This window comes from Poecilia reticulata, linkage group LG7, assembly GCF_000633615.1.
Source record: "Poecilia reticulata strain Guanapo linkage group LG7, Guppy_female_1.0+MT, whole genome shotgun sequence".
Classification (NCBI taxonomy): Eukaryota; Metazoa; Chordata; class Actinopteri; order Cyprinodontiformes; family Poeciliidae; genus Poecilia; species Poecilia reticulata.
Window position 1 is genome coordinate 14,718,865 of NC_024337.1, and position 22,864 is coordinate 14,741,728.

At 37.6% G+C, this 22,864-nt stretch overlaps 1 protein-coding gene and 1 long non-coding RNA gene across 2 annotated transcripts in view; one reads left to right on the top strand and one right to left on the bottom strand.

Annotated features, from left to right (window-relative positions):
* Positions 1–20,771, bottom strand: part of LOC103467843 (formin-like protein 13) — a 40,245-nt gene extending 19,474 nt beyond the window's left edge. The window contains exons 1-10 of the mRNA XM_008414551.2: positions 20,596–20,771; positions 19,872–19,979; positions 19,065–19,151; positions 18,226–18,399; positions 18,001–18,158; positions 14,598–14,786; positions 13,740–14,382; positions 12,132–12,288; positions 4,956–5,067; positions 3,548–3,638 (exon numbers count right to left, since the gene is read on the bottom strand). Of these exons, the coding sequence (XP_008412773.2) occupies positions 3,548–3,638; positions 4,956–5,067; positions 12,132–12,288; positions 13,740–14,382; positions 14,598–14,786; positions 18,001–18,158; positions 18,226–18,399; positions 19,065–19,151; positions 19,872–19,979; positions 20,596–20,742 (1,866 nt within the window). The 5' untranslated portion in view covers positions 20,743–20,771. The remainder of the gene's footprint in view (positions 1–3,547; positions 3,639–4,955; positions 5,068–12,131; positions 12,289–13,739; positions 14,383–14,597; positions 14,787–18,000; positions 18,159–18,225; positions 18,400–19,064; positions 19,152–19,871; positions 19,980–20,595) is intronic.
* Positions 18,094–20,033, top strand: LOC108166409 (uncharacterized). Its single transcript, XR_001776751.1, has 2 exons — positions 18,094–18,178; positions 19,763–20,033. It is a non-coding gene; the product is annotated as an uncharacterized LOC108166409 (long non-coding RNA).
* Positions 20,772–22,864: the final 2,093 nt, after the last annotated feature.

Below are 22,864 nucleotides of genomic sequence, written 5' to 3' on the forward strand. Positions count from 1 at the left end.
TATATTTTGTTGTTTTTTTTTTTGGCTTAGGACCAGATGTTTATCACTTCATTATATGTTAAACCTTTTAATTCAAATAAGGTGTAATTACTTTCCACCATATCTGTAAAGACAGCTGCTGGGTATTTAAACATCTGCAGAATGGAAACATTTTCACACACGGGAAACATTCTGTCGGGAAATCACACCTTCAGGTGTTTAACTTTATCTGAGGTCTTGTTTTGTCAGATTCAGTTATAACAGCACAAAGTTAAGTACTATACACTTAATTTACATGCATTTTAATTTCAGTGCACCACACATACAGTGTGACATACATAGGGCATGTATGGAATAAAACTATTCCAATTATATACCTGAAATTGTGATGCAGAAATATTTAGGTGGAGTTGTGAGACAGATAACAGCATAATTTCCATTAGGGCTAAAAGACTGCAGGTTATTTCTCTGCTGGTTGAGGAAACATTTGAGCTAGAAAAGAGGAAAAAGTTTCCATGTATTATTTTTCATACTCTGTGGTGAAAGCCCCCAAAAAATAATATGTTTTTGTTTAGTAGATAGTGAAAGCAAACATACTCTTTCAATCAGACTGTGGAAACATTCCAGCTGCCAGATTTTATGATCCAGTACAATATAAATCACAAAGATTTCCTTCACTGGAATTAAATCTTTTATAAAGATAACCAGTCCTTTGCGATGTGTGCAAAGCGGAGTTTGGGTGGGGACATACCCCAACATTGAATACTTTGTAAAGATTTAATGTTAGGCCTAAAACTGTGACATTTTTGTTCTTCACATACAAAATATGTTGCACAGACGAAAAAAATGCTTTTTCTTTTGAAGTTCTACATGCATCTTAGTTAGCAAAGAGAACAGATCTCCATGTTTGAAACAAACTCCACTTTTAATTTTAGTGTACTCAATTACATTTGCAATTTATAAAACAAACCCACAAATTTAGAAACGACTCAATTTGTCATTAGTTTGTCATATTATAAATGTCAACAGCAATTAAACGTGATTTACTTAGTTTTAGTTAATTTAATGTGAAATTTTGTAGTTGTTCACAGGATGACATGAATCTCTTCCACTCAATGCATTTAGAAGATTTAGAAGACTGACTGATAATGTGTTTTAGTTGTGATTTTATGTGATTGACCAACACAAAGTAATGCCTAGTTGTAGAAAATAAACACTGTTTGGTGTTTGCATCCCCTTTTGTAGATCCCTTCACTATGATACCCCTAATTTCAATCCAGTACCTTCAGAAGTCACTTTATTACTAAACAGAGTCCGTTGGGGTACAACTGTGCAAGCAAGAATATAGTATGTGATATTTTGTCATATAAATCCCAGTAGAATACACTGAAGTTTGTGGTTGTTTCATAATAAAATGATGAATGAATACCTTTGAGAGGTGTTGTAAACAGATATTTATCAGGTTGCGGTCATGATATGGTACAAAAGCAAATTCTGTGTTTATTGTTGTCGATAGAAGATAAGCAGGGGATTTCCAGGCTGTCAACAAAAACAGAAATGAACTGTTTTTAGCCAGACTCTTCTCAGATTTTTGATGTTCTTTTTAAAGTGAACATGAAGGCAGAACCTTTCATGAGAGGTTTTATAACAACTTCTCCTGATTTCAGGTGTCATCTCCTTTTTGAGATGTATTTATGCACTTTTCTAAGACAGAAACTTAAACCTCCATACTGCACACATTACAAAGGACAGTAATAGAGTAGAGAGGGGCAGGAACAGAACTGACCTGTTCCCAACACACTTTGACACAAATTCAAACAAGCTGTTTCAAAGTTCTCCATTTTAAGGCAATTTCCGACTTCATCACTTCTCTCTATTGTTGCAATTGCTGCCCTTCCTCTTTTAAAAATGTTTTTCCGGCATGGAACTAACAAATAAAAGCCGTTTACAAACCATAGGAACTAAACTGTATGTACCCAGATACCCAGATCTCCATAAGGACTAAACCTGTTTTCTGCATTTGACAGCCCTTATGTCAGGTGTCAGATATTTCTCGGCAGCTTTATCATCTGCTATCTCTCCGCTAATCTTCCACATGCAGTCCAGATAATCTGCTTTCCTGGAAGGTGATTACCGAATGGAGCTTGTCATAACACCCACTGTGTGAATGAGGAGGCAGGTGAATAGATTCAAAAAGCGTTCCTACAGAATACGCTTCATGTGCAGGAGCAGCGCATGAAGCAGCTCCTGCACATGAAAGGTACTTGCTGCCTTAATTATAGTTCAGTAAGGCAGAAAGGTGGCGTCCTGATTAGATCTGCTGTGTTACAATAAGAAAGTTTTGGGAATTAACTTTTTCAAGTTTCTGTGTCAAGTTTGCATCTTTTATTCAATATGAGTAGAAATAACTGGGGGTAACAGGTAATGATCATATTAACATTTTTCCTCAATATGTAAATTTGACAGAATTGGGCTGCTGACATGAAAACCACATGCAGTGTCAGCATACCTTCAGATAAAGCAAAATAAAGACATGTTAACACATGTCCATTAATTCATCTGGTGGAATAAAGGGAATTGAAATGGATTAATGAAAAACATCAAATAAAACCACAGATTCCTACTGTATAGAAAAGTTTCATGGTTTGCTTAACATTAACGTTTATATGTTTGCTTGTATCATGAAGGTGTTTGAACCATGAGGATACATGTTGCCTCTTCTGTGCACTCGGATTTTTATAGATTGATCAAAATAAATAAAACCTTTCTAGAAACTTCATTGGTGGAGTCTTTTGAAATGAGTACAAACAGAAGTTATGGCATCCAGCACATTACTGTGTTTTTGTTTATGTGAAACAACTGCACAGCTATTTTCAGGTTTCTTTTCAAGTATCTTTCTCTGATCAGTGTTTTGCTCCTTAGACAGAAATGTTGTGACGATCACTTTGTTGTGACCTGGTTGTGATGAAATTATATTGTTTCTTCTTCCATGTTGTGGTCAAAAAAGGTTCGCTGGAAGAATCAGAAGTTTAGAAATATGTTTGTAACCGATGTTTTAGCCAGAGTATTTTAAACAATAAGGTTGTGAAGATCTTAATAGAGTTCTTTCCTAACTATGCATGTTTGTTTTGTGATTCTTTGCTGATGAGAAACTTGCTGCGGACTGTCAATTAGAAATAGATCAGCTCATTAATTAAATTTCATTGACAGAAGGCAGGATTGCTTTCCAAATGTCGACAGAGCTCTGTGATTTTCATTCCCTTTCAGTTCTTGTTTTCGTCATGTGTTTAATATTTCTTCAATTTGTCACTCCAGTTTATTGCACAAAACTTGATTTATGGCCTAAGATATTTTCTGAGAAATACACGAGTCAAAACATGTTTACTTCCTTTCTGTCCCCACATCTTCCATCCATCCATCCACTTACACCGTTGTCCCTCAGTGGGGTCGGGAGGGGTGCTGGTGCCTATCTCCAGCTAGCGTACCGGGCGAGAGGTGGGGTCACCCTGGACAGGTCGCCAGTCTGTCGCAGGGCATGTCCCCACATCTGTAAAACAGTAAACTGTACCTCCATCATGTACTGGTCCACGACATGCAGCTCTGAAACTGGACCCTTGTGGGATTTATACATTTCCACATCCTCCACAGTGGGGACGTACCTTAGAAATAAAAACAAACACTTTTCAGTTTGGATATGAATGGAATCTTAAAGACACATCGAATCAACTTCTTTGCAGATAAAGTGTCCTTAAGGGAGCTTTCTACATGTTTCTATGCAAATTGTGACATTTTGGTGTAAACTTCCTTAATTCACCCACACACTCGCTCTTGCCCCTCGGTGTCTCTTGGCTCCACCCACTTTGGTGGAATTTTTTAGAATTTGTCTGGTGGCCGGGTTTTGCTTTCACAGGGGATTTGGTTGCATTTCAACCTATTTATTTATTTTGTGAAATCCACTTCGAGTTTTAAAGAGTTGAATCCACAGAACAAACAGGTTCGGAGAGTCATTTGAGGCACTCCTGAATTTCCGTTTTGTTCTACAAAGTTGTATGACGGGAATGGGCCATGCTCTTAGCCATCTTTAGACTGAACACTGTTCCTATTTAGTTTGAAAACACTTGCATGTTAATCATAAAATGCTGTTCCTCTATACAGCCACATGACCCCTTTTTCGCTTCTGAATGGAAGCTATTGGACTGTATTACAATGGCCTTGAGAAATGATTCAGAACCAAGTTGGCTTGATGGTTTTTGTCAGCTTCTATAAAGCAGCAAGTCGCTGATTGGAGCCGCCATCTGCTCTCTGGCACTGAATCTGAACTCTCATTTGGAGTTCCTTCTCCTGTCGCTTCTGAACGTTCTGACCCCAAAACTAAAGGGATTCTCTTCTCAACGAGAAAAGTCTTCCGCCGTGCCGCTGGAGAACAGCAGAGGCCATTAATATTGCAGCATCTGTTGGGAGTGGTTCTGTCCCCGGGCCTATGCCAGAGCGCATTAAAATATATATTACGTTTTCATAGAATAAATAAATCCTGCACAGGAGAGTACCTTAGATCACTTTTGCCTTCCAGGAGGAAAACTTTCCAAGCTACGGAGAAAACTGCAGGTAAGAGCCAGGAATGCCTTTCTCCTGGGGGCAAGTCAATAGTTTCCATCTCCGCAAATAACCAGAAATAAAACTTTTAGTAGTAAGCCACTCTGATAAAAGGTTATTTTTAGTATTAGAAGGTTGTGAAGGCTGCTGTGTGAACTGTGTGTCCATCTGGTTCTGGTTCTTCCCGTTTCATATCATGGATACCTCACACCAGCATACCTACTTGGGTGTTTTTTGAGCTGCCAGTTTTGTTTACACCCACTCAAGTATCAAACACACTCAGACTAGGGCACGTAATGTCATTTGACTCTCAACTTTTGCTTTTTATGCAAAAATCTAGGGTTTGAATACAAATTAACACTTTTTTTGGCACAAAGTCATACCTTCTCAGAGAGGTGATGTGCTCATCAGACAGACCTCCATCTTCCTCATTAATAATGAACAGTTTKWCCTTCAGCTCCCCTGGTTGCACCGGAAAACTTTTGAGGAAAATGTCTGGAAGAACAATGGATTAGAAAAAAATCAACACACTCAATGGTACATGAAAGCTCTCCTCTTGACAGATAGTACTCTTATCCAGCGATGAAATGAATAAGAAGAGCCTTCCGAAGACAAAGGGACCTTTACTTAATTACTTTCTCCCTAAGGCCTCGGGCAAATGCACACATTTGCATCCTATCAAGTCGAAGCGTATGGGATTTTTTCCCCTTCATTTTGGGTAAAACGCCTGCATGATTCAGTGTAAAGGTTCTCTTAGTGTTGGAGACATCATTCCTTTCCCTGAGCTTTCAATTCATTGTATTTATTGTTACAATAAATACAATAAATACATATAAGGTGATCAATATTCAGTTTTCAGTGCTGCAGTAACTGGTAGGCCTAATAAAGCTATAAAAATATGGTCTGGTGTTTGAAGGATGTCATCATTATCTGATCTTCTTTCACTTTCTTTTGTTCTTAAATAAAGTTAGCCAAAGATTTGTGTTATTTCGATCATTGTTACTTGTACGTCGGTGGGTTCTTTGTACTTTTTGCCTTGTTGACAAAACTGAAAACAGACCCGATTCTTTATTTCGTCTTTCTACTGTTTGCTCCAGTAGAAAGCAAACAGATTATCCCCCTAAAATGAACTCATCGTTGAAAATCCTCTCATGACTGATTGACTCTTCTCTGTTAGCATGTCTGTTAATGTCTGTTTTATTCTGCGTACCTCTGAGTCTTTGACATTGAAGTTGAGACAACAGTTTCCTCGCGTGGGCATGTCCCATTTCCTGGGACATGAAAGATCCAGAAGATGGGTCTTTCAAGTCCCACTTTCAAATGACATCAAACATCCTGAATCATTTTTTGCGCTACTCGTAGTCCAGTGTGAACCTCTCCACCTCTCCCAGCCAAAAATCCCTCATATGCAAACATGTAAGTGCAAATTAAGCCCTTTGTCGTCTGGCACAAACTGGGCACCGTCCTGGTACATTGGAGCACAGAGACAGAGAGGGTATCCCACTGGGGGCAGGAAGCCACAGGTGTACTTTTAATTAGGACTGCGACATTTCCTGCCATTAAAAAGGCTGCATGCAGAGGGACTATCAAGGTAAATGTTCATATGGGTCAGGCAGACATTCTACAGATAAACGCACTTTGGTCATATAATTCTGCATTGAATTTTATCTAATCATTATTATTGGGAATATTTACCTTTTTTTCATTTTTGGTTCTTTTTTTTTTTTTTATCTGCTGCAATTATAAATAGAAAAACTGGATTTTTTTATTAAGCTAAGCTCTGACATCTGCGCTTTTTGACCAGAGTGGGATTCAGCTTTAAAATATGTGGGTCTTTAAAAACGCCAATCAGCTCCTGGCAAATTGTCACATTTACACTAAAGAGTCTATTTCTTTCTGAACTTCCATGACAGCTTCATTTCGATTATTTTTTTAATTGTCTGAGCGGTAATTGTCAATCACAGCTGCTAGGACAACAATTCAGTTGAAATGCAGAAGAAAGGAATGTGTTTAAAAACTGTCAAGCATGGACGTTTTTATTCTGAAAGGAGAACGTTGTGTCCTTTTACGTCATTATTTTACACCCTATCATCATGCATAAAGTCAAAAGGCAGCAAGACCCAAATGCTGTCTACGCCTTTGAATTGCACCTGACTGATTTAAACGTTAAACACGATGAAAGCAGACACGGCCTTCAGAAGTGCTGGATGTACAGCGATCCAAAGGAAAATCACACAAAACGTCCTGTCATCTGCTCTGTAGGTGTTTCTGGCTGGCCTGTGTGGTGGTGCCACCCTCCAAACACATTTTACTGATATAGAGACCGAATTACATAACTAGTAAGCCAGTGAAATACAGGAATTGTAGCTTTATCAAACATAAAGGGAAAGGAAAGGAGCAGAAGCCTTTTAACTTTTCAAACAGTATTGCTTTATATATTTCTTTTAAGTTTCTTTCTTTTTTGAAAGGACCCAGGAGGTTGTTTTTTTTTTTTTACTATGGTTTACATCGTAAATGAGGGTCATTTAAGTGAAAAAGTGTCAGGGCTCCTTTTTAAAATGCAGTTGTTGTTTTTTTTGTATGTTTTTTGTGATATAATTTAATCTTTTTCAATTCAACTGAAGAATAAGAATGAGTAAACTTGAGTTATTTTAGTTTCACCTGGTTACACTATTTTTGTAGCCTTAAACAAATACTTTGCTGAATCACATTTTATTTCAACTTTAGACCTCACCGTTGGTAGGCATCTGTCAGCATTATCTCCTGCCAATATTTAGCTTCTTTACTTTTCAAATGTTTTTCAAATTTATCAAATTGTGAGATTTTTCCACTTCCCTCTTTAGTCAACTTCACAGATTTTTTTAAAACAAAATTTAGATCTTGATTCTGGTAAGATCATCCAAAACTTAAATTTTCTTCTGGTGAAGACATCGTGTTATTGCTCTGGACGCGTTTCTGATAACCAAGTTCAATATATTCCAAGTTCCTTCTAGAGCAAAGTAAAACCCGGGTATGATGCTGTCATGTTTTATTTTAGATTTAGTGGTCATCTGGTGCCCTGCTGGGTTGTTTTCCTGTCAAACACATATTTTGTAATTGTCTGATCACAGAAAATCCCCAGACTTTGCCAACTTATTTCCAGAACTGAGTTTAGGGTTTTTTTTCTGAGCATATTTGTGCATTGCAGTATTGTTAATATTGCTTTCACCTGGTTAAGAAGAACTATTTTAAAGCTATTTGTATTCTTTCCACTGAATCACCCTAAAGTTTTCAATTAAAACATCATGTTCATACCACAAAAGCAGCCTAGTGTCACTGCTACCGTGTTTCCCCGAAAGTAAGACAGTGTCTTACTTTCTTTTTATCCCCAAAAGCCCCACTATGTCTTACTTTCGGGGTATGTCTTATATTGGAAAAAAATTGTCGAATTTTTTGTTTTAACCATAAAATTAACATTTATTAACAACCTGAACAGTATTGTATTGTATTCTGCACGCCATTTTTGGACCAGTCGGTGATCCAACATTTTCTCCTTGCAGAACTGCACTACATTTTTGCCCCAAGATTCTTCGACAATCGCTTTTTTATACTCCACAGTGTAACTCTTCCTTTTACCACTGGAACCGGAAGCGCTCATGTCTAGGGGCAAAAATATAGCATACGGTATAAGCACTGCTTGTGGTTCCGTATCACAGTCTCCTGTGTGCATTACCGTATTTTAAGCAGGAGGCGGCAGTGACAAGTGCAGGGGACGGCGCGGTGACGTATGGAGAGGGGGACGGTGCGGACGTGGGCAGGAGGCGGCGCGCAGCTAGATGAGAGGGAGGCGGCAATACCCCCGTGTTGACATATGTCAAATGTCTTACTTTCGGGGTATGGCTTATATTAGCCGACCCCCCAGAAACCCCCAATATGTCTTACAATCGGGGGTGTCTTACTATCGGGGAAACACGGTAGGATTGAAGAAATGTAACTTTTCACTTTTTCAGTATTTTTAGAGATCTAATTATGAATTCCATTTGAAAAAGATCACAAGATTTGTGATGATGAAGATCATCAACAGTGCAGTGCTAGGGGAATTCCAAACACAAGTTGTTTTGCTTTATTTATAACCTTTCGTACCTGGATATTGATGTGGTGGAAGAAGAACTCTGAACATTTTCGTCTATGTAACATTACTAAGACCAATGAAATAAAAATCAAAACAGACAGACGTGTGGTAATATTCTGCTTTGAGGTGTAATGGTCTTCTTGCCTCCAAGTCCAATTAAAAGTAACTACAAACAAGAGCACCGCTATTAATCAGGACTTGAAGTTTAACCTACATGAGCTGCTAAGATAGTCAACTTATAAAAGATTCAGTCGAGTCAAAGCAGGAGCCGGCCTTGCAAAACAAAACAAGCAGATGCTTTTTGCTGTATTTTTAAAATGTTTTATTTATTTTTTTCAGCTGAGATTGAGTGTAATTTTATAAATCAATTCACAAACATTGTGTTAAAAAGTTTTTTGCTGCTGATGAGCATTGAATACTATTAATCTGCACTTCATTGTAGGTTTTTTTTCTGGATACTTTGTTGCAGCTGGTGTTCATGCTGGCCTGTAAAGACAGTTTTGAGATCAAGCCGCTTAGAAATCCCATAATTCAATGTTTTCTTGAAGTGATTATTTGTTTAGATTTGGTCACATTTTAGTCATAAACTTTAAAGAGAGTTAATGTGGTAGGCTAATGCAATACAGTTAAGCTCAAAATTATTCAAACTCCGGCCCGATTTAGATTTAAAAGTATTTTCCTTGAAGCAAGATCTATTATAAATAATCCAAATGTTTTATGTAAAATCAAAGACCTTGCCAGAGAGTGGTTAAAATATTTTGTCCTGCAGAACACTAAATACAGTCTAAGAGAAGAATGTAAGTTTACTGTGCCAAAGGCTAAAAGTGCTAAAATGATACTTATTCATTCTTGGAGCTCAGTTAGGTAATGTTAGTATAGAGATGAGAATACATAATTCACCATTTCTTTTTAAAAAGAAAATTTCACGACTGAATGAATGTATTCTTTGGACAAAGGACAAAAAATATTTTCCTTTTGTATTTTCTTTTTATGATTAAAGGCTGCAAATTTAGGCATGTGAGCCTTTTGACAATTGTGCCTTTTTTTCTCTTTTTGCTTTCTGCCAGTTGCCCTCAGGAGTTATCTCATTTGTAAATACTTCATGGAGCTCGGCTCAGTGCAATGACAGGAAGTACAAAGAATATGGAGGAACTTCAATGAAATGGCCAATGAAGGTATAGTCTTGCCAAAAGCAAGACTTTTGGTCAAGTCATGCAGGGGACAAAGTAAATTGGTAGAAAAAGGTGTTGTGGTCAGAAGAGACCAAAATTAACCTTTTTTTGCTTCACGGAAAACTTACACTGCACTGCTGAATACTGCACTGAGTGATTTACAATGATCTAGTTAAAGAATAATGGGTTAAATTGCAACACCAACATGTGCAATGCTGGTAGAAACACAACTTAAAGGAGTTGCAGCTGTTCTTACAATGAAAAGTCAGAATTGAAGTACAAAATAAGCTTTTCAGAAATTCATTTGAGAGAAATAAAAAAAAAGAAATGTCTTTTTTTATTTTTGTTATGCCCTACTTTGTCTCTGTTGYTTAAAATACCAATGAAATACATTAMGGATTCTGATAATGATCATAAAATTTGTGGAAACAGTTCAGGAGATAAGAATACTTTGATCCACAGGCACTGTAAGACTTCCACCTCTTTATCTTCACACTCTGTTGTCTTTTAACGTCACTTTGAGTGCAGCAGAGGTGAGACGCTACATACTTGTACTAATTATCACCTCGCTATTTTTTTTTGCTAATTATTAATTGTATACTTGTAATACTATCTGATCAAGATAGAGTCACATTGTTAGCCAGGGTGTTTCTGTAAGTGTAAAACAAAAACAGAAAAACTTCCATTCAAGTTTCCCAACTGTGATGGAATCAGATAAAGAAAGTGTAAAAAATGAAACCTAAACTGCGTGAACAGCGCAAACTTAGCCAGGTTTCTGGGAGATGAAGATGCAAGCAGAACCAGGGACTGTGTGTGTGGAGACTGTAAGGACTTACAGAGAGGAGGAGAAAATAAATTCCTGGTAATAATTATATCCTACAATGTCAAATTTATGTAAAGCACATAAAAGTTTATATTTTTTATGTTTTATCATCTTACAAGCACAAAATCCCAATAATACATATTGAACTTGGTGTGACAAATGGGGAAAATCAAGGAGTATGAATCCTTTTGTAAAGACTCACAACTATTGCATTCAATATATTTATAATTATTCCTCCCAACAAACACAGTAAGTGTTTACATCCCTGCTGTTACTTGCAGTTTTTCATTTCTTGTAAAATGTATGTTTTTCCTGCATAAATTAGCATTTTCATCTTACTGCGACTATAGAATGCTTTTCAAAGATCAACAGTTCAATGTGTGGTATTACTGTATTCATGTGCTTCTTTCCTAAATGAACGACTCCGAAAGTACTGTAACACATCCAGTTTACTGAGATTTTCAGTGCTGTAAGCTAACTTTTCCGAGGGTTCATTATGGTTCAAAGCAAATATGTGACTTTCTGTGCTGATGTAAAGAGGAACAAATGAAAGAGGAACATCAAGCCAGGCTTACTCCCTTGTTTATCAAATGTCAATTTTTTTCAGAAAGCTGGAAGCAGAAGGATGCATGGCCCCAGGTTGCCTGCAGGCTGTCAGCGCTCAGTGACACAACCAAAAGTTAACAAGTCTAGGAGTACTATCAGTGTGTTCTGCATGAGGGCCAGAAATCTCTGCTGCTGTCTCTTAGACACCCTCCTATTTATATTTTATGAACATGTGAACTCGAATTATGTTGCCAGTCTGCACATTTGCGCTGATTCCATTTAGCAGCCGGCCACTGTCACATCTGTGCGTCTTACCAGCTGGGACTGAGCTACAAGCAGGACCTCTGAGGGGAAGTTTTGGAAAGGCTGTCCCTCGGGTGAGGCCTTGAAATGTACAAGTCTCAGGTAATCAAAAGTGAAAAGCCATTAGATGGGAGATAGAATATCTTACAATCAACTGTGGCTCTCTCTCAGGGGCAAGCATGACCCAAAAGATTGGTACAACACTGTCCCCTGCTGGCAAACATAAAGAACAACAATCTGCTCGCTTAGCCAAAATGTCCCAGTCTTCAATGAGAAAGTGAGGATTTGCAGAATTTCCAGTTAACCTGTTTTTATGTCACACTGGTCCTCAATTCACCTCCAAAGTTTGTGAGCCATTTGTTGCCTTCCTGCAGGAATTATTGTTACCGTTTGCGTGGTGCTGCCATCTACTGGGTGGGAAGAGGTAGCCTATTACTTTCCATGGAAATTAGCTTTTTTATTAGACTTAATCCGGAAGAATTGGTTTCGCAGCAACAGGAAATGAAGAATGCTGATCTTCCTAATAAGGTGTTAATATTCGCCATGCTGCTGCAAATGCTATTAAAAATAAACTCAGAAATGCAATCAGAGAGGAGTTACTCACTGAAGTTGTGCGCAATCTTCTGGTTGAGCATGATGTGCTGCGAACTACTCGAGTCCGTTGTGCCAAACGATCCCACATCTTTCACAGCGAACTGCTCGTACAAACGTGATGTGTCGATTTCTTTTTTCTTTTTCTGAACCCAAAATGTTTTTGCAATCTGTTGGAAGAAAAATATTATAATCCGGTGGGGGGAAAAAAACGCATACACTGTTCATTTATTAGTGCCCCTGGCAAAGTAAGAACCAGTCTTATAAAAATATTCTTTCTTTTTAATAGGATAAATGCAGGCTGAAAAATGCACCATTTATTTGAGTCAATTTATTCAGTGGGGGTGGGAGGAATCCGATGCACATAAATAGAGCTTTTGTAGAATCATTGGTGGGGGGAAAAGTTGCTGCAAACATCACCAATAGTTACTTTTGCTAACAGAGCAGAACATTTATTCTTCGCTTTTGACATTTTACGTGATTGGAGCAAACAGAAAAATTGCGTAGGTCTCGAGAAAATAAATTATTGTGAACATTTTCACTATTTCTGACCAACTCTAATCCCAACCCTAATTCCAAACCTCTTTCCAACCCTACTTTCAACCCTAATTCCAATTCCTTTCAAGGATTTTGGGGGGCTTAAGTAGTAGACTCAGGCTAGAGTCAATGCATCCTAGATAACTTATTATATATGGACTAAGGAGAAAAGAGATGAACAGCTGCTCAATTTTCCAAAGCAAAGTTTGCATTTCATTTAGAAATCAATGTCTTGGAGTCTGTATGAGGAATAGAAAGACACAGAATCCATGTTGCTTGAAGACCAGTGTGAAGTTTATATATTCAATTATGTTTGGTGTGACATGTCTTCTGCTGGGTTTTATGAAGTCCAAGGTCAACGCAGGTATCTACCAGTTAAATTTTAGAGCAATTAATTCTTCCTGCTGCTTACAAACTTTATGGAGATGCTGAGTTACCAGCCCACACAGCCCAGGGTACCAAAAGTTGGTTCAGTGACCAAGTAAATTCAGAGATAAATTTCAGAGTGTCCAGCTTGTCAAGAGGAAGATGAAAGACTCCAGATGCAGCAATGCACATGACCTGCAGGCAGTTATCTTCCATTACACCTCAGCAGAGTCACATGCTGCATTTCACTGACTCAGTCATTCATGCAAAAGGTGCAAGATCAATTAGTGGGAGTTTGGAAATGAACATACTTCTCAGAACCCTGCTATGTCAGTTGAAATTATCCTCTCTGTTTATCTTATTTTGGCATTTTCATTATGAATTTTGACTCTTCATTATGTATAAGCAATGATCTTCAACTTTCAAAGAAATAAGTGCTTGAAATATTTCACTCCATGTAGCAATTACAATGAATGCGTGAAAATAAATTTTAAAAAAATGTTCATGATAATCAAATTTTATAGGTGTAATTGTAAAACTTACAGACTGAGATGAGAAAGTATAGGAAGAGTGGAAACTTTGTGATGATAAATAAGAAATAGTGTAGTGAGGAATATATGAGGTAATTGTAACTGATATCTAATTTTGCAATATAATGATATCAAAATGTTATTCAGTATCTTCAGGTGAAAGAAGATCAAGTAGAAAAGATGGCTACCTTCTCATCCCCAATGAGGTCCCAGTGAAAGGCCTTTGTTCTGGCTTTTCTAAGAGTACTTTGTTTAATAGGCAGAGGTGGTGGAGGTGGGATGAACTGGGGTGGAGGTTCTTTCACATCTGGCGAGGCTGGTTTTTGAGACTCCGGGCCTGAAGGAAAGGACATGAGGCCAGCATGGCAGGGTGAGTGTGGGGGGGACAAGGGTAATTTTGAGACAGACGCATAAGGAGAGGTTGGAGACAGGAGGGGACTCAAATTGTCTGATCCAGCAGTAACTTGAACGGCAGCCTTGCCAATGCGGGGTCTTGGGACTGGCTTTGTGTCAGCTGAGGGAGAACTCGGACCTTCTTCCTCAAGCAATGAGCACTCTCTTTCTCCGGATGTGGAATCTGAATTTTTATCGTCCTCTGGAACAAAATCTTCAGCAGCAAATCCACCACTGTGCTCAAGATCTGTGTCACTGTCATCAACGTCTTCAGGTATACTGATATGTTGTAAGCTCTTTGATTCTGCAAACATCTGTTCAGATCTGGACTTCCTTTTCCAATGTGAACACAGTTTGTGGATGGCTTTGACCCAGGCATCACGCTCCTTCTGCACAGCACCAGGAGAAACTGCTTCCTCTTGTGCAGGGACTTTAAACCTGCAACACATCAATAAAACTTCACCCAACTTCCCTGTTTAACTGAAACACTGATAAGTTACTCTAAAGACATCATAGTTATTACACTAAAAATCAAACCAGGCTGGACAATAACTGCAATGTGCAAAACAACCTAAAAGAAAAACAATGTGTAAAACAACCTAAACCTTAAAATGTCTGACTGAAATGAACAGAGATAACACATTTTTACTTACTGGTACTCATTTCTGTGGGTGATAAGAATAAATGTGTTATAGCCATATGGTTTCTGTACACTGGTGTCACCATCTGATAAGTGAATCACAGTGGAAAGAGGAACTGAGGATGTCACGTCGCCATCTACGTTGCTTCGCTGACTGAATGAGACCAGTGTCAGCTCCCCTGGGTGGAGCTGAGCTTTGTATCTGAAACGAAGTAAAGGGGAAATATGTGGTGAAAGGTGAAGCAACCATCTCAACTGTAAGTTGTAACTCTATACAACCCACAAGTTTTATGACCTTGTAGGAACTGCTGCACATTGTTTGTGTACAGGGCCTTGCAGAGACCACTAAAGCGGCAGGTGCTCAACAACAAAAAAAGGGCACATCTAACCACATTCTAGGACAGAATATTAACAAAGCCTCTCAGCTTTCAAAGTTTAATAAACAATGATAAATTACAAAATTGTGAGATATACAATCAAAGCTAATGAACATCTCTATATAGAGCATACAACTATGCAAATGTAAGATATTTTATTAGTAATTTCTTTCTGCAGGTCTATTTTGTTATAGGAAAGTATTGCAATATTCAAACCCGCAATTTAGCAAGATATGTAAATCAGAGCTGGACCACCAGACATATTTTGTCTTTACAGAATTACACTATTAAAAATATAAACAAGGGCACAATGCAACCTTGTAGTGACTGTAATCTATAAAACAAATAGCTTCCTGTTTGCTACACTTGCTGTGGAGATGAAGATGGTCCATTCAGGAAAGCAGAGCTGCATCAAACTTTAATGTGAAACTGCAGAAAAAAAACAAAAGCAAAAATTGAATTGTTAATGCATGCCACCATGAGAAAAGCCTACTGAGTTTTGCTTAAAAAAAAACTTTTAAAAAAATTAAAATCACACATTTTTGACTCATGAAGTTTTTTTTTGTTGTTTTTTTTTTGCAAAACAAACTTATTTGCGCTTGTCAGAAATATGTTCTTGCTATTCTAAGTTTTTGTTTGTGACTCAAAGTTTTGCTTGTGATTCTCACATGAGTCGTGGGCAGGGCCCAAAATCACAACAAAAGATTTATGATGTGTGCAAATAAATGTTTATGTTTGGTAAAAATGAGTTATTTAATTTAAAAAGTCTTTTAAACAAAACTTTGTTTTGTTTTTATTTTTTTAAAGGAATCATTACAATTCCAAAAGTTTTGATTACTATTTTATTTTACTTAACTGAGGTTAGTTTTTTTTCATTTAATAATTGGGGAAAAAATTGTACTTCATACTCTGCGAACCAGACCCTAAACTTAGCCTGGGTTGAGTTTTCTCCCTTACATTAATGACACTTTTATCACATACATTATATCTATGATGGTAATTCAGGGCGAGTTATTTTTAATTCTAAATTAATTCTAAATTTAAGTCATTGTTGGACTTTTATTTAAGTGTTATTCTCCTTCAATATACATTTACTTAACGCCAGAATAAATGAAATGTACATTATGCAGCAAAGGAAATTAGAAGACAGATATCCATTATGGAGATGATCGGTTTTGGACGGGCGATGTGCCCTTATTTCACAAGCAATACTGAAGAATGACTGATATCATTAAAGATACAGGGAAGAARCTYTTTAGTTATCTTGCTTTGCTAGCAAAGTCGTTAGCTAGCAGCTAGCTAATAGCACAACAACAGCCTAATGTCTGTATGATAAAAATASTGAATCGATAGATAAGAACAGTTTCTCCTCACCTGACTGTCTCCTCCCGCTCAGTGGTTCTTCAGAGARAGTCAGACGCAGAGGCCTGTCAGTGTCTGTTGTATTTCATTACCTCTCTGCTTAAACCGCGACTCCGAGGTGAAGCAGAAACGATACTTCAAAGTTTTCCTTCATCTGATAAGTAGCAAGTTACTCCACTTTATTCACCAAAAACGTTGTTTTTTTTTTAATTAACCAAAAACTGTTCTGTAATCTGGAACGTTCGCTACGTTGAGCTCCGCAGTTAGCCACCTTATCTCACTGCGCGAAAAGCAACTGCGTCATGCGTCACGGGCAAAAGGTCAAAGGTAACAAGGTGGCCGGAGGGCTTATTATGTTATACAAAAAAGAAACAAAAAAGCAAATAATTTTAGTACATGTTTTTATGTGTCAGAAGAGGGCTTAGGAAATAATAATACCAAAAACAAAAAAAAAAGAAAAAATTGACCAAAAGAGCACTAGGGGGCAAGGAGCAAAAGGGGCACCCCCCCCCCCCCTTCAACCCCCCGCTGCACGTGCCTGTTTGTGTAGGTAACCCACATTAACATTGTTTTAAACTGTAGTTGTGAGGTTTGAGTCATATATTCGTCTGCTATGATTTAACAACATGCAGTTATTACATGTTGCAAATTTAATGCAACATGTAATAACTGCCAAACTGATTTCTTTTGCTTAAACTTTGACATAACCCTGTCTTGGCCCTGAAGATTTTTTTTTTAAATAATCTATCATTGAATAACTTTGGTTTTGTAAATGGAAGAAAGTTTATCCAAGTGAAAAATAGCACTTGTAAACAATTTAGAGCTGTCTGTGTTGTCTTAACCTTTTTGATTTTTGTTATTGTCTCCTTTTAAAAGAGGCATTTTGTGAATGCACATGTTCTGCTCACATGACTATCACTCTGACTGTAAAAAATAAGATTAGTAACCTTATATGCAGATGATACACAGCTCTACACAACAACGTCACCAGGTGACTATGAACCCATTCAAGCGTTGAGTCGATGCACAGAACAAAACAATGCATGAATATGCATCATATTTTAATTACATACTTTTAAAAGCATTTATTTGTACTCAGTGCAGGCAAGACTCAGAATGAAGAGACCCACAATGATTTCACTAACGTCTCCTCAGTGATCAGTTTTATTGTATTTTTTTTTTAATAGTCAGCAACACAATTTAAAGCAGAAAAAAATAAAGGGAGACACAATAATGGGAATTTCTGCAACCAGTTGTTTCAGTTTAGTCTAAAAAACCAGACAGATAGGACCAAACAACACTAAAAAGCTGGAAAGCTGGAGGCTGCAGCTCTCAAGGACTGAAGTTGGGTAATTCTGCTTTAGGGCATCATAACTAGAAGAACAGCTGCAGACTGTTGAGCAGACTGGAGTCATTTTATGTCATTGTGGCATTATTTATGTAAATTGGATAAGACTAAACAGAGAAAGGAACCAAGAGGGAAAACAGATAAGATCCAGTTATAGTAACTATTCTTGAATAGATAGTAAATATGTTTCTCAAATTCAGGGAGTTGACATCAGGGCCTGCAGGAGTCTGTGGTCAAGATTTCTTAAATTTCTCTGTTATGACATTTACATTTTTATTAAATGTTGTTCTTTAAACTGTAAAGTTGAAATAAGAAGGATGCATTCGTACTTCACCCATTTGAATGATGCCAGTCCTCCTCTGTGCAGTAACAATACGCCTTCCTTAAGGCTCTGCGATGCTTGAGGCTCCTGCTGCGATTCTGAGTTCTCGCTTTCAGAACCTCTGTATATGTTTCCATGAATGATCTGATTCACAAGCTGCATCATCTACACGACAAAAGAACGCTGTAAGCATGAAAAGTCTCAACGCATTAGTTTGTATGATGATTTATACCTTGTGTTTGTCCTCCAGCGATGTAGCCTCCAGTTCATAGTCATGGTGTCCTTTAAAAGAAATGGAGAACCGGGAACCATCCCCATCATCACAGCTCTTGACAATGGAGAAAGACAGCTGGCGTTTGACGATGCCTCTCTCTATGCTGCACAGCAGTTTGGTCTTGAAATCAATCTAGATGCACACAAGGTTGGAAGTTAGTGGATATGAGACTGGAAAAAAGTCTCATAGAAAAAACAGAGAGAAAGATTTAAAGAGGAGCAGCAAAAGAAAATGAGGTGGATAAGCAGTGCTTGCCAGTGGCTGACTGTGTATCCAGGTCAAGTCACTGTGAAATATTGTCTCTGCTGGCCTTGTTAGCATGTAGTGACAGCCATACAGCAACAGTCTGCAGTCAGAGGTCTCTTCAGATTTGCTGCACCGCTGACTGCTACTGGAGGTCCTCCCTGCCCACATCATCACCTTCCTAACAATTATTTGAAGATACTTAGATGATGTGCCAGTATTTACTTTTCTTTTGGGATAAATAAAGCATTTTTGAATTAAAATGTAATTAACAAAAACAACTGAGATAACGGTCAGTGATAAATGCACCCTGCTCAATTTTGGTTTTTATTTGTAAAACTTTTTTTCAAAAGTCATGTCGGGTTAGTCTATGATTTAAAAAATATGCAAATGCGCTCCAGTTTGTGTTCGTAAAATGACAGTGTGGTAAAGTTCAAGAGATAGAAAAACCTTTGCAAAATGCTTTAACTTAAACTTGCAAACCATGTGGCTCTTCAGAGTGTTAATGGCCCTGCTGTCCTCCAGCAAGTAGACCAGCAGCTGCTCAAACTCACCTGTAGAACCCGCTTCTGCCACCTGTAGCGGCCATGTTTATGAACGCTGAAGTTGTACTGCTGTGTTGTACTTCTCTCAGGCTGTTCCTGTAACAGCAATTACAGATCAAAGAAGAAGTCACTTTTAAAAGACAATGTTTCAGGTAAAAACTATTCATTGTTTCCTCATAGGACACACATAGCACTCCTTAATCCAAATGTAAAAAAAAGTTGGGCTACAGGAAACTGATCAGAAAAAGATGTGCTTTCAAACTGACTCAGCAGGCTGAGCAGCATACTAGTAATACAATGTTAAAAGCTGGAGGCTTTTAATAAACAAAAGCAAGTTTTCTTCAGGTTGGACTTTGTAACTGAGACATTCAGAAGGTAACTTTTGATGCTCTTTTGCCTGAGATAACTGGAGGGAGAACTGTGACTGAATGCTAATCATGAAAATATAAAGCCTAAAAATAAAGCTATGAATAAACCTGTAGGTATTTTTGGCAACTTAAACGCAAACAGGGCAAATGTAACCGAGGCACATATCTTAGTCTTGCGAGCAATAGCTGCTTTTTATGAACATATGTAGTTGCAGTAGAACAATAAAACCTGCACTTTCTCCTCTTTATGTAATTGTTTCTCAAGCTCAGTTTTTTTTCAGTGTGTTGTTTGTTCTCTAACTCTTTCTTTGGGTGTCATTGTAATCTGCATTTTTCCAGCATATTGAGACCTAACCTAAAATGTGATTCATCCTTGAAGGAGGGAAGAGACTCCTGCACTTCAATGGCAACCATCTGCTTTCTGTTTGTGATCGGACTGGATACCCACCTGGAGGAGCTGCTCTCTTTCCTTTCTTGCCTGGTTCACAGCGTCGTCGATGGATATCTCTCCATTTTTCACCCTGTTCATGATGCTAAGCTGCATTTCATTGCTCAGCTGAAATAAATGCACAGAGATTAGAAGTTTGATTAAAACCACAAGATATGCATATTTATGAGCAAAATTTCGTGATTTCCACATTATTTTTAAACTTTCATGACTAATTACGATTTTTATGTAAACAAAAGGTTGTAAACACTGTTCTCACAGAAGCTCATTGTGACTGATGGGAGCGCACAAAATTGCGTTTTTCATATTTGGTCATGTTTGAGTCTCCATTCAGTGGAAAATCATCATGATGCAACATGAATAACCAGAAAAAAAACATGGTTTACAAGGAATCGTCCCCAAAGATGTCCTCATGTGACACATTTCTTAGTAAATAAACTGTCCTATTTTGGGAAAGTACTAATTTTAGGGAAGTCTATAGTTGAATTGAGGAAGTGAGAGATGCTTGAAAGAGCCCCATAAACTCTACCAAAGCTCTCTCTGCTGATGTGACGTGAATGAAAGTGAGAGGGCTGCCTTCTGTGGAACAAAAATAAAGTCAGGATGTTGGTTCATGCTAGCAGAAGAACAGACACAGATGTCAATATCATGGTAAATGACCTGGTAGTTACTGTAAGTAGAGCTGTAGTCATTCCAGCCTTCCACTGTAAACTATGACTCTTACCTGGGGCAAGTCCCCGAYGGATCTGTCCGGTCTGGACACATAGTCTTTCTTCTTTGATCCTAAACCAGGCATTGCAGACAAATATCCATGCAACAGATCACAGAGCTGCTTCACAGACGCAGTGCTTGGCTTTGTTTTGATTATCATGCAATAACCCAACAGACATCTGTCTWAATAGGCAAGAGGAAAACGGCACTGATTTGTGGTTCTCTTGTTGCGACCGCCCTCTTTCAGCTCAGGTTACATTTTTTTGTTTGCTCTTGAAAGGCTCTGCCTGGTCAGCCACACCTACAGAGCAGAGGCTTTCTGTGCATAGCTGCAGAGATTTCAGCTGACATGTCTTCACTTGCATGACAATGTCTTTATATTCTCATTGAGCYTTTTTGTGCAAAGTTGGGAGTTTGGACATTACTTTAGATTAAACTTCATAACTTAAAAAAAACAGATTATAGCAGAAATTATTCCAAAGAGAATAATCATATAATCCAATACCCCATAGGAAGGATATACAATAGGAAGGATATACAAGTATCCAATAGGAAGGATATACAATAGCAGTTAGTTTTGCAACAAATCTGAAGAGGCCTCTTACTGAAGACTGCTGTGATATTCATGCTAACAGCAGAGACAATATTCCACAGTRACATGAAATACTATGTTACTGGTTGACACCATCAGTTGCTGACAAGCACTGCTAATCCACTTTATTTGCTTCTGCTGCTCCTCTTTAAATCTAAGAATAAATGTAAATCTTAAACCTAAATAAGTTTTATTTTGAACTCCTCTGGGATTTGGRGTCATAGTTTAGGCATGATTTAAGAATGATACTTGTTTTAAAATAGTGCATCTGCACAATTCAGAAAAAAGTACTAATACGCCTCAGACTTTTCATTTTCAACTTTTTGCTGTCATTTTGCAACTACAAACTTCAATGTTACTCATTCGAATTTCATACGGTTGACCCATTAAGTAGCACATCATTTTGAAGTTGAATGATCAAAAATCATTCCACTACACATTTCTAAACACTGGTGTGCTTTTGTATTCAGCTGKGGCAAGTCCTGATGGATCTGTCCATCAGCTGCTTGTTCTCCAAAATACCCTTAAAATAAAAATAGCACCTGGTTACTCTAATTATAAAAAGAGTCCGAAAGCGAACAATGTCCAGGTAATGTATGGAGGGCATTATCTATTTCTTTCTATTGATTCTGTATTTTTTCTCACTCTGTTTGATTGATCAGTGTGTGTTACATTGTATTGAAACAGTCTGTGATTTGAAATTCTACAGTGAAAAACATTACAGAGATAATATTATATGTAATATCAGTGCACCAGCCCCACTTTTAAGCTTAAAGATTCCTGATGTTATTTAGCAACACGTCAGCATGCTGCTGCCACCAACTGCAGCAGCAGAGACTTGAAGCAGAAAATGAGCCAATCAGAGGTGACGTCACAGACTGTCTCCGCCTCTGAAGTTATTCATAAAGTCAACCTACTTAGGAAGTGGGCTGGTTAACAGTAAGTGATTTGTTTTTGCAGGAAAATATGTGATGGTCAAAACAGAGAAAGATTGCTTGCTTATTGCTAATTTAATGTTTGTATTGCATAACTTTGAATCAACTGTGTAAGCAATTATTATTGAATTGGCTGTAAAGTTTTTTATTTTCCAATAAAGCAATTGAGGGAAAAAAATACCTATTGTAATTTGAGCAAACTTAAATCAAACGGCATCAGGAAGAAGACAGGCAGGAATACGACACTAATTAGAACAGAATAAACAGAGAAAGAAGGAAATAAGAAAATAAGGAGCCGAAGGCGTTGCTTTGTTTGAAAGGGTTAACCTAGTTATTAACAAGCCTTTATTAATTTCCAGKCCTAAGATGATGTAACATCAAACTGTGAGGAGAAACATATACTGATGTAATATGTGGACAATGTGCTTTCAGTGGTTCATCTTTCTTTTTTTATGTAGTGGTTTGTGTTAGAAAAGCAAACTTTATCCTTGAAATAAAATAACTTTTGTTTTGATTTTTCAACACTGGTGGCCTCAAATAACTTAAGTTCTTATTGTAAAGTATTTCTGAGGTGAGGTTTGTGATGCACCAGTGGATTGTTGAGTATTCACTACAAATATTTTTTCAACATTTCTTTCTGTACTCTATTGTCTTTGTGTTCTTGGAAATATTTTTCATTTATTTAAGTCTTTAAAAACACAAAACTCCAGTATGTGTCTTTTAATCTTTTCTTTGGCTGTTTCGTGAGTTTAAGA